The sequence below is a fragment of the Myodes glareolus genome, chromosome 1, assembly GCF_982192425.1.
Source record: "Myodes glareolus chromosome 1, mMyoGla1.1, whole genome shotgun sequence".
NCBI lineage: Eukaryota > Metazoa > Chordata > Mammalia > Rodentia > Cricetidae > Myodes > Myodes glareolus.
Window position 1 is genome coordinate 89,728,845 of NC_142026.1, and position 16,605 is coordinate 89,745,449.

Genomic DNA, 16,605 nt, shown 5'->3' on the forward strand with positions numbered 1-16,605 from the left:
TCCTTCCCTTTACATAAATATAGCTTGTGTCAAGCTGAAATAAAACTAGCCAAGACAACTGACCCCTTGTCAACTTGACACACAAACTCATCACTATTAAGACACAACCTTTCCTTTCTTGTCTGTCCCCAAGATCTCACATTAGTATGAATATCACAAAATAAAATATTCCAAAAAAATTCAGCCTCTTTAAAATCCAGAGCCTTTTCATTCAACGTCTCTCAGCTGTGAGCTCCTGTAAAATCAAAAGTAAATGCTTCAAGAGGGAAGAGCCAGAACACAGTCATAATCGAATCAAAGCAAGAGCAAACTCCAAGAGAAACTCAAATGTCCAATTACAGGGGTTCTGGCTCCTCCAGGGAGCCTGAGTCACTTCTCCAGTTCCGCCCTCTGCAGCACACACTGCCTGTTTTCCAGCCTCCAGCTGACTCCGTTCTACAGCTGCTGCTGTTTTTGGTGGCCTTCCCATGGTACTGGCATCTCCAAAACGCTGGATCTGCTGCGGCAACGGGGCTGCAGGCTTACCAATAGCCTCTCATAGGCTCTCTTCACGGTGCCAAGCCTCATCTGCTCTGCATGACCCCTTCAGTCCTGGGCCTTCAACTGCCACCAAGGCTGCAGCTTCACCAGTGGCCTCTCCTGGCCTCTCCCCGTGCTGAGCCCCAGTTGTTCTCCATGGCCCCTTTGTGACTTCAAAACCAGCACCAACTAACACTACCGAGTTTGGCTGCCAGTACAACCTTGGCCGTGTCTGGAACACAGCTTCTGCGTGCTGACTCTCAGGAAACACTTTACAGATTTTACCTCAAAGATGCTGGTCTCTTCTTAACCTCTGTCAATTTCTCAGCTCCAGCTGACCAGCAGAGAGCATCCCAGAAAAGCAAAGGTTTCACTTTAGTGGTTCTGGTTGTTAATCTCAGCGGGCTCCTCAGCCATGACTAATCAGAACTGTGGAATCTTAATTCAAAATAACAAAAGGCCCCTGTAGAGTCTTTGAACTTTGACTTTTCCTCTGAACGGTCACAAGCCAAACCTCCATCCTCTGCACTGCCCTCAACATTCTTATCTTCCAAGGTCCCACAGAGCAGCTCGCCAAGCATTGAGCACTCAATGGCTTTTCTATCCTAAAGTCCCAAAGTCCTTCTGCAATCCACCCAAAAACATGGTCAGGTCTGTTACAGTAATACTCCACAATCTTGGTGCCAATTTGTCTTAGAGTGTCTATTGTCATAATGAAACACCATGACCAAAAAGCAAGTTGGGGAGGAAAGGGTTTCTCCAGCCCACACTTCCACACCACGGTTCATCATTACACAACAGGATCTCAGGCAGGGCAGAATCCTAGAGGCGGGAGCTGATGCAGAGGCCATGGAGGAGTGCTGCTTACTGGTTTGCTTCCCATGGCTTGCTCAGCCTGCATTTTATAGATCCCAGGACCACTAGCCCAGGGGTGGCATCACCCACAATCAGCTGGGCCTTCCCCTATCAATCACTAAGAAAATGGCCTACAGCCAGATCCTATGGAGGCATTTTCTCAGCTGAGGTTCCCTCCTTTCAGACGACTCTAGCTTGTGTCAAGCTGACACAAAGTGTCCTGCACAGTTTTCCTCGGGCTCCTCGATGTCCGCACACATCAGTAGGGACGACTGCCATAGTCAGGGGTGGGGTGCTTCCCAGTGCCGTCTGAGACCTGAACGCCACTGAAAAGCATTGTTAACTGCTGCTGGGAAGCCCTTCCACCACGCTGATGCCTTCACCCTCTGCAGGAGCACAGCCACCTCTGAATGACCACAGACCATCAAAGAGGACGACCCCCAGCTTCCTGTCCTGCCCACTCGCCTGCAAAGTCAGCACCTTCCACCTCCTTCTAGCCCCAATCTACCTGGTTCTTCTTTTCCTTCTCTTCTAGCCCCTTTCTTCCAGTTTGAATCTCAACACCCTGAATGATAGATAACCTTCTCTCGAACCCAAGGCATCTTCAGCCACCTTGCACTTACTTTGTCATCAGTAACAGACGGACCGCACCACTGGCTGCCAACTATCTTCATGTCTTCTGACCTTCGTTGCCCTCCACACTCTACAGGTGGTATTAATTTTGAATATCCCATCCCTATCCTTTCCATAATCCAGAGATAGTGCACACTTGTTGAAAGTATCCAGACACGCCCTTCTCTCTCTCTTCTCTTTCTTTTTCTCTCTCAATATTTTCTGGCAACATCAATTGCTACCCAGGCTTCTAAACCTTAACACAACACATGCATGTACACACGCATGCATGGTACACACACATGTACACACATACACACCAGCCTCTCCTGCTCCCTGTATATTCATCACCATATCATTTCAGTTCCAAAATGCCTCCCAGAAATGCCTTCATCTTTCCCTGTGCACTTCCCCTGCTTTCCTTCTCTCTCACCTCACACCGCTGCAGCACCCACATCTCTGGAAAGTAAACTCTGCTGGCCCTGCTTCTGTATCTGGTCGTTTCCTTACCCACCTGTCTCTTCTGCCATTCAAACCTCCCTTGCATCTGCCAGACACAAAGGAAAGAATTCAGTTTGCTTTGAGTTCACATCTTTCGTTCTCTGATGCGGGCTTTTAGGCATCCATTATATGGAGCAAAGGTATTTCAGCACATTTACTCGGTGCACAGACTGCGTCTGCTTGAAATATGTTTCATTTCAGCCTTGAGCACTTAGCACATTTCAGCAGAAAATGCCGAGAAGATAATTTGTACACCCATCTGCCAGATGAAAACAGCAATACTCAGCACCTATGAGCGTTCACAATAATAGGAATGGCCCTGGCCACAATAAAGCCCCGACATTTCTCTTCAGACGGATTTCACAGCTGTCTTAGGCTGTTATCCCCTAGAGTCAAGGGTTGCTGATCTAAGCTGCTGTCTCTAAGTCCCCAGGGCCCAAAACACGCTTGTAAACTCACAGCTGCGAAGACCAAATATCCATCTCTGTTTTGGCAGAGGCACATGAGGCATGCAGCGTGGTCTGTATCTCCAAGACGAAGTTTGCTTTATTTTAGAGTTCTACATTTATTTTAGCATGGATGCTTAAAAATATGACTATTGTGTGTTTTGCAAGATGGTACACCCTCCAAAATTAATGGTGAAACACGATCCCCCAAAATGCTCGAGATGATCATGTCATGAAGACTCTGTCCTCCTTATAAAAGGGCTCAAGACTGACGGGACAATTCTCCAGTCCTCATGTTCCTTCTTCCCTGTGAGGACAGTGTGTCTCTGGAGGCTGCAGCGACGAGACACCCTCGTGGAAGCAGAGAGCAGTCCTCGTGTTGCTAACACGTTTATCTCAGACATCCCAGTCCCCAGAGTGAGAAATAAATCCCTGCCGTTTATAAATTCCCAGGATGTGGCATTCTTGCTAAGGCAGCACAAAGAGACTACAACAAACCAGCCAGCCAGATTTTCACATTTCTAGATATTAGGACCTAAGGCCAGGCTAGCTCTCTTTAAAATCGAGTCTATTTAAGGGAAAAAATAAACAAAGAAATAGCCATTATCCATCAAGTGGCTATATGTCCCAAGTAGTTTCTTCTGTATTTCTCTTTTCAAGAAAACTTCGGGGGCGGGGGGAGTGACTGGGGCAGGGGAGGGGCTCAGCTTATAAACTAGGATTCTGAAGCAGGTGAGTGAGCCAGTTTTCCCAGCAAGCACAGCTGATCTGTAGTGCGAGCAGCATCGGTGCCCAGGCAGGCTGCTCAGTGAGTCATCTAACGCCCCTTGCTATGCTGCACTCCTAAGTGGAGGGCCAGCAGGAGGGTGCACTTTGGAGAGGGTGTGTGAAATGAGCTGGGGCTTTGCACGTGGTGCTCTGTCCCCACCAGGAAACCAGACAGAAAACTGAATCCTACACCATGCAACAGTGCTAAATATTTCATTTTTACCTGTCAGAAACGTAGCCAAAAGTAATTGATCCCAGCATCACGCCACATATAAACAAGGGCTGGATCATGTATGCATACCATTTCCGGTCGCAGACCAGGTTCAGTCTTTCCACCACAGAATTTCTCCCTTTGCTTTGGTCATACACATAGCCATCAGAGCAGGGGCTGTCGAGCCCATAGCCACTGGACTCATTGCCCAAACGGGACGTGTTCTCCCTCCAAGTCCTGCTACATCTTGTGAGCTCCCAGATCTCCCCATCCTGCAATTCCACTGTAATGTGATCTTTCTGGTCTGGGGACCGCAGGGCCAGTACGTCCTCCAACGTCCAAGCAGATAAGTTATGGAAAACAGCCTTCAGAATCTTGCCTGGGGGCTTGCAAGTATGCTCGGGGATACTCGACATGAACACAGAAGCCAAGTAGTGAATGCCACAGGAGATGTTCTGGTAGGCACATATCAGATACAGGAATATCTGGAACCTGTAAAGAAAAGAGAGGGCTGGTTGTTATAGCTGGCCTACGGATGGGACAAGGACACAAGTACGTATGGAGGGACTCCATCTGGTCAACCTTAATACACTTAGACACATATAGATGGGTAAATACAAAAATAATTGTAGGTGCTTCTCTCTCATACAAGTGAAATATGTATTATATATGTAAAATTTCAAGTAATGCACGAAATTTTAGTTCCACTCTCATCTCATTAGGTCATTCCAACATACAAGCTTGCTAACCAGTTCATGGACCAATCAACTTTTGTTCAGCAAATAAGTCACGGAAAAGATTGGAAAGACAATTTAACTTTAAAAACCTTCATAAGTACTAATTTTTCTAAACCAAACATGAGCATATCTCTACTTTTCAACCTGTGATTCGAGCACTGGGTGTCACCATTTACCCTTGAAGGTAATAAAGCCTGCTCGCACTTTGACCAGAGATCAACAGCCATAGCCCCAAATTTTAGTTTGTTCATTCTGCCTCTAACCGCAGAACGTTGAGAAGGCCTGAAATGTGAACTTATTTCAACGTTGACCAAAAGTCAGAGAGTTCGAACTCGCCTTTAGTTCCTTCAAGGTTATTGTGCTTCTACCTCAAACAAAGGTACCACCTAGACCAGAGACCAGAGAGTTCTGCCCTCTCAAGGTTATTGTCAGCAGGTGTGGCTAATTGCCAGACCTTGTGCTCCAGGAATAGAGAAATAGATTGTTCCTATCTCAAACAAGAGTCTGAGCACCTGACTAAGTTCCAGTTCCTTTATGGAGATAACTTGGGATTCCACCCAGGGAGAGGTTTGCCTACAGTTTTGGTCTAGGGTGTAAGCAAGACTTGTTTTGTTCTAGCAACAGAATGTTTAACTATGAATGTGGTCCGCGACTCAATGGTCTGTTCATTTCCCTGTATCATGTTAAAGCAGTCTTTTATCTTACTCCTACCTTTTAGGGTCAGGGATATTTTAAGCAGTTGGAAATTAAAGGCGGGTGAATTTTCAGTACTCACTGGAGTTCCTCCTGATACTATCCTATATGTTTCTCTGTTTTATTATTTTCGTTCACATCTTCATATTCTTTACTATATTTCTAATCTCCAAGCCTTTACCCTGGCTATTTTTATTATGACTCCTCCCCGACAGAACATTGGGTTAAGTTACAGCAGCCGGCGCTGACAGCCTGGGAGATGCAGACTCTGGGCTTGAAATTCAAAGAAAGCCATGAGAGGTGTCCCCATTACTGTTTCTGTCAACTTGACACGAGAGTCATTTGAAAAGAGGGACTCTTAGTGGAGAAAATGCTTCCAACGGATTTGCCTGTAGGCACATCTATGTGATGGGTTTTCTTGATTTGGGAGGGTCTGCCTCACTGTGGGCAGTGCCATCCCTGGGCTGGTGGTCCTGGGGTGTGTAAGAAAGCAGACCAGGCAAGTCATGAGGAGCAAGCCAGTATGCAACATCTCTCCATCAGCTCCTATCTCAGGGTTCCAGCCTTGAGTTCTTGGCTTCCCTCAGTGGACTATGACCCAAGCAAGATATTTATGCCCAATAAAGCTGTTCCTCCCCAGGTTGGTTTTGGTCAGTATTTTTATCATAACAATAAGAGAAAATTAGATATGCTGTTTACCTGAGACCTTTGGGCTTGTATCTAACCAGGCTCACCCTCATACTCCTCATACTCCATGTCTGTCTCCACAGAGATTTACATAATGCTTCCCCTAGCAACATCCACGGAGACAAGAGGGGAAATCAGGGCTCACCACATAGTCTGTTCACTAGTTTTCTGTGGGAAACTAAACAGTCACATGCAGCCCTCTCTTCTATCTGTAAATAATAAGGATATGCTGCCCTAGAAAGGTTTAGACTACTCTGTTTTATTAATTTAGTGGTATCAGAGTTGGCTCCATTGGTGAAGTACCTTGCCACACAAACTGAAGGACCTGTCGGCAGAGACTGCTCATTCATTTCCCAGCCACCCAGACCCAAAATAATCACACAGAAACTGTATTAACTGCAATACTATTTGTCCAATAACTTAAGCGTGTTTCTAGCTAGCTCTTACATCTTAAATTAATCCATGTCTATTATTTTATATTTTACCACGAGGCTCATGGTTTATCAGTAAGGTTCCAGAGCATCTGTCTCCTTTGGCAGCTATATGGCATCTCCCTGACTCCGCCTTCTTTTCTCCTCTATCTCTGCTTAGAATTCCCACCTTGCTCTATTCTGCCCTGTCATAGGCCCAAGAAGCTTCTTTATTCATTAGCCAATAAAAGCAACATATATATAGAAGGACTTCCTACACCAAGGACCTAAGTTGAGATCCCCAGCACTCACTTAAAAAGTCAAGTAAGGCAGCCAATAGATATAATACGGATGTTGCTGTGGTGATAGGGAAGACACTGAGGCTTTGCTGGCCACAGGTCGCCTCTCAGTGAGCTCCCAATCCTGTGAGAGACCCTGTCTTAAGAAGCAAGATGGAGGAGCTGGAGAGATGGCTCAACAGATAAGAGCACTTGATACTCTTCCAGAAGACCCTGGTTCAATTCCCAGCACCCACATCAGGCAGGCAGCTCACAAATGCCATTCACTCTGGCTCCAAAGGATATGACACTCACCCCACCCCTGGCCTCTGTGGGCACAAACACACTGGAGGGCAACTGAGGATGACTCCCAACAGTTGACCTCTGGTCTCTGATTGCACATACATGTGCACACATAGATACATACATATCCATACCACACATACACAAAATAAAATTAATTTAAAAACAACACAAAGGGCCAACTAGAACAAATGGATAAAACAGGGGGTGGCATCTAATGGGCACACTGACCTCACTTTCTGCTAAAGGCATCTGACCTTTCTCCAAGAACAAGCTGCCTCCCAGAGACTAGGGAAGTGGGGCAAAGCCAGGACTTACTGAGAACTTACTAGATTGTAAGACTTTTACCTGCATCACTGTGGCCAACTGCAAGTCATTTCTAAAAAGACTTTGACCACCTTCTCCCACCCGAGGAGCTGTGTCTTGACATTGAAGACGTTGGGAACCGCTGCTGGGGAGGGAGGTTTGCTGTTGACAGCAGCTTTGCTCATGCCTGGTCCCTGAGCAATCCAGGGGTAGAGTCCTCTTGGGACAGACCCTCTGCAGTTCAGGCTGGTCTAGAACTCACTGTGGAGACCAGGCTGGCCTCAAGCACTCAGAAGTCTCCTGCATCCTTCTCTCTGGGATTACAGACGTGAGTCACCACACCTGGTCATTGAGTGATTTCTAAGCTAGAACCTTAACCAAACACTGACTACGACATGTCACCTACTTTAGCCAGCTCCTAAACACATGGAGGAAATAAGACATTATTACCTCCTGTCTTACAGGGAGCTCCTGAAAGCTCCCATTATTACAGGGGGCTCCGGTGGGCCCCACGTGTCTATAGAAACCCCATACTAACCTTTTCTTTTTGTTGATCCTTTTTAAAACCCTGTCTTTCTAGGTAGCTCAGGCTGGCCTGAAGCTTTCTGTCAGTTTCTGTCTGTCACCTCCCCCAAACTGGAGCTACATGTGTGTGCCAACTCTGACCTATTAAATATTTCTAGAGAATTATTTGTAAGCATCTAAAGTTCATTATGGGCCCCATTTTACGGATGAGTAGTAGTCAATGAAACATTCAGGCCCGTTATAGTTCACTTGTGGGAGATGACCCCTTTGTCTCTATGCGACTCCGCGGCGGGCCTCTAACCCTACAGCCTCCATTTCAGTCATTCAGAGACTCTAACACGTCTTCTGCAGTGAACATCAAACTAAGAACTGTGTGGAAGCTCCCTACAGAGTACCTGGCACACGTCGGGTATCTGTGTGGCAACCAGCCCAGAGAACCGACCAGGCCCAGAGGGAGAGCCTACTGGGACAGAAACAGCCATCTTGAACACTGGAAAAGAAGCCAGTTAGGCTGGCAGGGTTTTTACTAGACCTGTGACCATGCCTCCCAATTGTGATTTTCCAGCTGATGGTCTAGAGAGCACCCCAAGTCCCAACTTCCCCGTAGGGGCACGACTATTGCCTGTACCCACCAAGCAGACTCCAGCGCCTCCTGTGGCCAGAAGCCAAGAGGACAAACCAGGCCATGGGCTGTGGGCCAGGCCTCTGGAAGCGCTGGGCAAAGAGGACGTGGAGTCGCTGTAGAACCCCATCCCAACCGACAGAAACAGACGCCTCTGCGACCAACCCCACTCTGGTCCCAAATCCTTCTCCGCCTCCCTACTTGCCAAAGTGTCCCACGTGGTCAAAAATCAGTTCCACGTTGCACGACTCCATGTCCCTGTCGCGGATGGGAATGCCCTGGACTGAGAGCGCCGCCCCCACCGGCCCTGCCCGCCGGGTGTCTCTGCACCCCCCACCGCACCCCCACCTTCCTTCCCAGCAGCCCACGAGGCTTGGGGTGGCGGCGCAGGGCACACCCTGATGCTCCATCTCACGTGCCTTCAACTTTGTTGGATGATTTCCCACACTCTCCACGCTCCTGGGACATCCCCATGATCCAGGAAAAGCACCAGCCCGACTGGGCCTCGAGTCTTCAAGAGCACCCCATCTTCAGAAGAACACGTCCTTGCTTTCTAAGCTGTCTTGCTTAAGAATCCACCGTATAGAGGGTTTTAAGTGCTCGTTTATTTATTGATTCCACTCCCTGTAACCAAGCTGGCCTCGTCAAACTCAGGAGCCTCCCGTCTCTGCCTGCCCTGCCCACCCCTCACCCCCAACACCAGCCCCCAGTGTTAGAACAGCAGGCCAACATGATTTTTAAGCCCTTTTTCTTTCACACTCCATAACCTTTTTTCCTGAAGAACATTCTTGCTGCTCAACCTTTAAAATAGAACTTGAGAGCCCGGAGAGATGGCCCAGCAGTTGGAGCGTTTGCTTGGAGCAACAGCTACTGGAGGCTGTAACTCTAGCTCCAGGGATTGGTCGCCCTCTTCTGGCCTCCACAGGCACCTGCACTTAGGTGCACACATGGATAATTTCAAACGTAAACGAACTGGTGAACTCCCCCTCTGTGTTGAAATATTAACGGGCTTGATCTTATACAGGTCTTGTATGGGGAACCACAGCCGCCGTTAGTTGTTGGGTACAATAATCAATGGTCTTGTGACACCCAGACAATGCTGTTTTAATCAGGTCCCACACATACCTCTGGCCCTTAGAATCTCTCTCCCTCCCTTCCTCCCCCACCCCTATCCCCCCTCCAATGCTTCTCTGACTAGTCTACACTCTGCCTCACTCTGGCCACCCGGCCTCCTCACGGACCTCACACACAGCCCTCACCCGAAACTCTGGACTTTCATCCTCACTCCTCCTTCTACCGGAAACTTCTTGGCTCTTCGGTCGCTCCACTGTTTAGATGTTGCCTTTGCTCCTCTAACACTGATCATCATTATTGCCTAGCCTCTTTTCAGCTACCCTTTTTTATTTTTCTTCAACCTGATCACACACATAATACAACATGTAGCACCTGATCTCACTTCTGTGAGATCCATGACAGGAACCACTCTGACACATAGTAGGTGCTCAACAAATATGTGTTAGACGAACAAATGGGCACAGATCTACGTATAAGAAATCACACAAAACTTAGGCATCTTCCTAAGAATAGCAGCATTCCCACACTTGGGTGGAAGAAGGGGGAAGTCTAGCTCAAACTTCACCCAGGACCCAGCAAGGGTCAGACTGCCTAAGGAGGAATCTACTAACAGCATGCGTGTCCTTAGAAACATAGACAGGGTTAACCGGTGGCTGGAGGAGATGTGGGAGGGCGCAGGTGGGAAAAGTAGGAGACTGAGTCTTTCCTGACACCCCAGCTTTTACAGTGTTTGTGTGTGCAGCTTCGTCTCTGTAGAAAAAGTCACTAAATTGGGCAACTTGAACCCTTGGCAGGGAAGTATTCTGACACCTGGGAGCCCCGTGGCCTCCAGGCCCAGACCCTCCTAGAAGCCTAGTCTTGGAATCATATCTAGTTCCCCACATGGGACCAATGCAGTAGAAAGAAGACAAAGAGCAAAGGAAGCGGTTAAGTTTGTAGATAAACAAAGGCTGGTCTTTCAGTGAGAGACCTTGTCCAGAGATCTAGAAGGATCTTGATGTAAGCGTTTAGGATCAGGGGCTGAAGAGGGCACAGCAGTTATGAGTACTGGCTGCTCTTCTCGAGAACCAGGGTTTGATTCCCTTGATTCCCAGCATGCATGTGGCAGCTCACAATGATATTGACAAAAATGGCTCCAAAACAAAGAGCAGGTGTGAGGACGAGCAATTGCTACAACATTTCTTTCTGGGCATATTTGCTATAGAGGAGAATTCAGGAATGAGGTACACTAAGCCTTCTGAAGGACTTGTGTCTGTACCGGGCATTCTCAACCACAGCACCAACCTGCCTGGGCAGTGCTTTGATGGAATATCTCTGAAAACTGGGTATTACATAGACTTATAAAGAACTTCAATAATCTACTATTTAATCTGGGAACAAAATTGCATATGAAACAGTGATGGCCTGTGTTATAGGAAGGCCCTCTGTATATGTATTGCTTTTATTGGTTAATGAATAAAGAAACTGGCTTGGCCTGATAGGGCAGAGTAGAGCTAAGTGGGGAAAACTAAACTGAATGCTGAGAGAAAGAAAGCAGAGTTAGATAGACTCCATGTAACCAACGCCATAGACAGACGCACCAGAACTTTGATGGTAGGCCACAAGCCTTGTGGTAAATATAAATTAATAGAAATGGGTTAAATTAAGATGTAAGAGTTTGCTAGGAATATGCTAGAGTCATTGGCCAAGCAGTGTTTTAAATAATATAGTTTCTGTGTGATTATTTTGGGAGTCTGGGCAGCTCTGACAACAGGCCTGGGCTGCTACTTAATCAGCCCACTTCCTTCATAACATACGCCTTGGATAAAGATCACCCAGTAACAGCAAAGCAGCAGGTTAGGAGTCCCAGACTCTGACAGTCTGAGACACTTAAGTAGGATAATGACTGATTATGTTAAAAATGGGACCAAGGCCAGGACAGCTCCTGAAGGGCCTCCATACTGGGTTTAGTTTGTATTCTCATTTTACACCGTAAAACCACATGGTGGAATGAACAAGCAAGCAAGGTTTTACAGAAGCAAACATGGAAGTCGGCAGAGTGTTAGGGGCAATGACTCATGATTATAGTTATTCCTCCAGGTCATTCTGTCCCAGGTAGCAAGTGAAGTCCTGCTTGGCAAATGGGCAGTGCAAGCAGTGTGCTGGCAGATCTGCGACAACCTGGCACACATACTCGGGCTACCTGAAAAGAGGGAACCATCATTGAGAAAATGCCTCCGTGAGATATACAGCCTTAAAGCATTTTCTTAATCATTAATTTCATTAATCAGTGATTGATGGGGGAGGGCCCAACCCATTGGGGTGGGGAACACCTGAGCTGGTGGACCTGGGTTCTATAAGAAAGAAGGCTGAGAAGCCATGAGGAGCATGCCAGTATTTGTCAAACATTTATAATTTGTATTAAGTTTCCAAGTCAGTTATTTGGAAAGCAGCTGCCAGTTATTTGGAAGCAGGTTGTTACTACATTTAGGGAGTATTTCCTCAGGGACAGCAGAGAGAAGCTCTGGTACAGTTGGGAACCAAGGATGCACATCAGTCTGGCAACAGAACCTGGCAAATACTGTGTAAGAGTCTCCCAGGCACTACTGGGTTTGAGGGCATCATGAGGTTATAGAGAGCAGCCAACGTTTGACATTGTGTGGCAGGGTCAGAGTCTCCCTGAAGACGCTTTGGAAACCTCAGGAGGAAGGGACCATGGAGGGAAGTTGAGGCTTGGCCCCACGTAGCAGGGCTGGAGTCTCTGAAGAGGCAGGAGAGCCCATTGATGAAATGGCAGCCTCTGTTGCAGTTGAGACCCCAGCCTATTAGAGATGCCAGGACCATGGGACAACCACCAAAGGCAGCTGCAGGTTGGAGTCAAGCCAAACCGAGCCCACTGAACAAGCTCTGAGTGTTGCAGATCACAAAGCCAGAGAAGCGGAACTGCCCAAGCCCCTTGGAGCCCAGAAGATTGTGAGTAACCCTAGATGCCAGACTCTGAGATTCTTAGACTGTTAGATTTTGGGTTTGCGTTGATCTGATTGTAATTGTGCCAGGGTTCTTCTCTTTGGGGGTAAATAAGTATTTAACTCTTTTTTATTTTACAGGAACACATAGTTAAGAGACTTTGGTTATTATAAATGACTTTAAACTTTTAAAGTATTTGAGTTTTTGAAAGACTGTAGTATGGGAATAGTTTTTCTAGCAGTTTTTCTTGTAGTCTACCTTCACAAACTGAATTTTACCTAACCTCACAACCAAGCTAATCATGTTCTTCGAGACTACTTAAAGCTATGCACTGTGTATTCTGCTTCTTTAAATTTAACTTATCTTTAAGAAAAACAGTGCAATCCACCTTACTCTGCACAGACTCCTCCTGTAATCAACTTTTGCCAGTTAAGCTGAACTCACAGCTTTAATCTTAAAGCATGTTTCCTAGTTCTCCCTCACAACCCCTCCACGCCCTTGACTCACAACAGTGTGCTTGTGTGAGATTTAGTGATTAGACCTAAGAGCCCTGCTGAAGGCAGCAACTTTTAGGCAATGAATGGTTCACAGAAGATGCTGAAACTCGCATGTGCATGTAGATTGATGACGTCTGCATATGGTTTGCTTGCCACTCTTGGTCAGTGAGATCAGAAAATCAACTTGTCTCACAAAACTCATGTAATATATTGATTAAGACAAAGCCCTTCATTCCTTTCTCATACCATGGTTAATCTGCTGTTCAGTAAATAGAAATAATGGCCCTTGGTTAGGGTGACTGGGCTCACTCTTGCCAAAATGACTCCAGGAGCCGGTCTCCTTGATGAGACACTGCCACGCTGTGCAACTTTTAAAGTTATGCTATGTTTTATTTTGTGATACTGACATGGCATCTTGGAGGATAAACAAGAAAGGAAAGGTCATGGTTTAACAGTGATGTGTTTGTGTCAAGTGAACAAGGAATCAATTGTGCGATTTAATTTTTGCCAGCTTGACACGAACTAGAGTCACCTGAGCAGACAGACTCTCAACTGCGGAACTGCCTCTATAAGATTGGTCTGTGAGCATTTCTGGGGAGCGTAGTCTTGACTGATGATTGACGTACGAGGGCCCAGGCTACTGAAGTCAGTGTCACTCCTGCACAGGTAGTCCTGAGTTACATAAAAAGTGCAAGTCGATTCAGCCGTGGAGAGCAAGCTGGTAAGGAACTTCCCTCCATGGCTTCTGCGTCAGTTCCTGCCCTGAGCTCCTGCCTTGACTTCCCTCAATGGAGGACTGGAAGCTGTAAAATGAAATAGGCCCTTTCCTCCCACAAGTTGCTTTTGGTCAGTGTTGTATCACAATAGAAACCAAACTATGACAGTGAAACAATAAATTTCCATTATCTAAGTCACCCTCATCTGTGGAACTTTTACTGCACCCCCAAGACACCTAAATATTTGATTCTGGGATGTGGAGATGGCAGGGAAGTCAAGAGTGATGCTCTTCCTGAGGACCTGAGCTTGGTGCTAAGCATCCATGTTGTGTGGCTCACAACCACCTGTAATACAGCTTTAGGGAATATGACGCCCTCATGTGGCATCTGCAGGCATGTGCACGCATGTGCACATACCCATGCACAGATACATATTTAAAAATAGTAAGATAAATCATTTTAAAAAGAAATATTTGATTCATAAACAAAAATATAATTTCCTTTCATTTTCATTCAAGTGATTATTCAACTCTCCATGACTTATCTGGAAAATGTAGCTCAACTTAAGCATTGCACACACACACAAAAAACAACTTTGTGATATTGTTCGGTTATATGAAGGTACCGCAGAAGTTTGTTATCCAGACTTCTACTGCTAAACATCTAGCTTACTTCCAAACTTTCATGATTATAAATAATTCTACCATGAATGACTTTGTCATAAAAGAAATGCCATGTGTATACATGAGGGTTGTTTGTTGTTAAATTCCTAGAAATGGGTTGATTACTAAGTAAAAAGATGGTCACATCTGTAATGTTGGTAGACACTGGCAAATCACCCTTTCTAGTCCGTGTGCCGGTTTCTACTCTGTGCAGTATTAATGGCAAATCAATCCCACACCAGTTAGGTTTTAAAGGGGGTATTTATTTTGGGGGGTAGAACTTACATGCACACAAACCATCAGGAAAGTAGCCTAGTCGCTGAAGCAGGAGCAGGAACCAAGCACTGGAACCAAGAGGCCGAGCCGAGACTTGCCACTCTTTTTTAAAGAGAAATATACCACGCCCCAGTGGGCTGGTATTTCAGCAGCTATTGGCTGAAGGAGCAGAAGGTACTCCCACAGCACCTCCCCTTTTTGTAGTGGGCTGGTATTTCAGCAGCTATTGGCTGAAGGAGCAGAAGGTACTCCCACAGCACCTCCCCTTTTTGTTTAAGTAAGAGAGTTCTAAACCTACTACAAAATTATATACAATAAGTACAAACCTACAAAATTATATACAATAAGTACAAATATCCTATTCTAACTAGCTAAAGTCTTGTATAATAAATAACTTGGCCAAGTCATGAGAGGAAAGTAGCTACATTTATCTAGTCTTCAACCCCATAGAAGATCCGAGAAGGGAAATAATGTTACCTGAGTAATTAAGTGCAATCAAAGAACTTCCAAAACATGCAACAAATCACAGAGACAACTGGCTACCTGGGCAATCATCAAAGACCTGTTTGCAGCGTTGAAGCAACCAACTTTGACTAAGGCCTAGAATAACTGACAGATTATTTTTAACAGGCAAGAGATTTTTCAAAACCATCTTATCCTGTCTTGGCAAGATTTAACAGTTCTGCTTATCCATTTCCGGGTACCGTGTATTTGTCAGTAGTTGAGGTATGGGCAATTCCTTGCCCAGAGGCCGGTTTTGTCAAGAAGATAAGCTCCAAGTGGAGTGTCTTTGGTGCTCAACTATCTCTCAGGAATAGGTCAGTATTGCCAGGAGTGATTGTGTCTCACTACACAGAACTCTAAGATTAAATTAAATGCCATTTTCTACAGCTCTTCAAAGAGGTTGAAGACTACTTATACAGAATATAATCTCTATGTATCTAAAGAACCTGATTAGTCTAACCATAAATATGACAGACATAGATGACTGTTGATCTACAATTCTTAACACGTATCTAACTTAAAGACTAAGAGAATAAATAACTGTGCAATAAATGAGGACAATGACCTCCAAATGTAAACAATAAATATCAATACATAAACAATATGGAAGTATCTTAATCAGAGGTAGAAATGTACACTGCAATATGGTATACATATATCAATACAATATATATCAATACATAAAAATATTTTAAACAGGTAGAAGCATGCATACATACAATATTCAATATAATTTAACTTTGTATCCATATACAAAAATCTATGCTGATGTAATTATCTATAAACAATAACTCACAAATACCATTATTATCTATCCAACTTTCCTCTTTTTTTTTTTTTCAAAAAGACCCCTGAGCTTATAAAATTCCTTTCCCATCTCTCAACCGCATACAAATTATAATCAATCCCTAAATATTGTTCCTAAACCTGAGGACAAACTTTGCTGAGAGAGGGGACATCGTCCTCTAGAATTACTTCCAGCTGTCATGGGGGTGAGGTTCTTTCTGGAGGATCGTGTGAAAGTAAAATGATGGTTAAATTTCAAGATCAATGTTTTTTAAAATTGCAAACAGTCTCTGAGTATTTTGTGGAGGTCTGGCCAGAATGTTGTACAAGATGTGCACCATTTCAGCTAACCAAGTTGGAATTATCTGTGCAGCTGATACCCGAAACAGGACTTATAGCACTATCAGTATCGTGACATCATATCAACCGAGTGGAGTTGTTGTTATGGGGGTCCCATCTTCTTCCTGGAAACTTCAAATGTCAGTACAGGAAAAACTCATTGTTCATTGTGGAAAACTTAAACATTAATTATATAGACATAAACAAACATATATTCAATGAAAGGTATGATAGACATATTCAATGAAAAGTATGATAGATATGAAGAAAAGCAAAGATGTTTTCTAAACTCATATTTCTTTCTGTCTCATATCATGGCTCTTGACATAAGA

At 45.2% G+C, this 16,605-nt stretch overlaps 1 protein-coding gene across 3 annotated transcripts in view; it reads right to left on the reverse strand.

Annotated features, from left to right (window-relative positions):
- The window catches only part of Slc22a16 (solute carrier family 22 member 16), a 42,533-nt gene extending 33,742 nt beyond the window's left edge, over nucleotides 1-8,791 (reverse strand). Inside the window, exons 1-2 of one of the 3 annotated variants that reach the window (XM_048425440.3) lie at nucleotides 8,675-8,791; nucleotides 4,003-4,404 (exon numbers count right to left, since the gene is read on the reverse strand). In XM_048425440.3, the coding sequence (XP_048281397.3) occupies nucleotides 4,003-4,404; nucleotides 8,675-8,727 (455 nt within the window). In that variant the 5' untranslated portion in view covers nucleotides 8,728-8,791. Of the gene's footprint in view, nucleotides 1-3,924; nucleotides 4,405-8,674 lie in introns of all 3 variants that reach the window. The other 2 variants (XM_048425439.3, XM_048425441.3) reach the window with 2 other exon arrangements.
- Nucleotides 8,792-16,605: the final 7,814 nt, after the last annotated feature.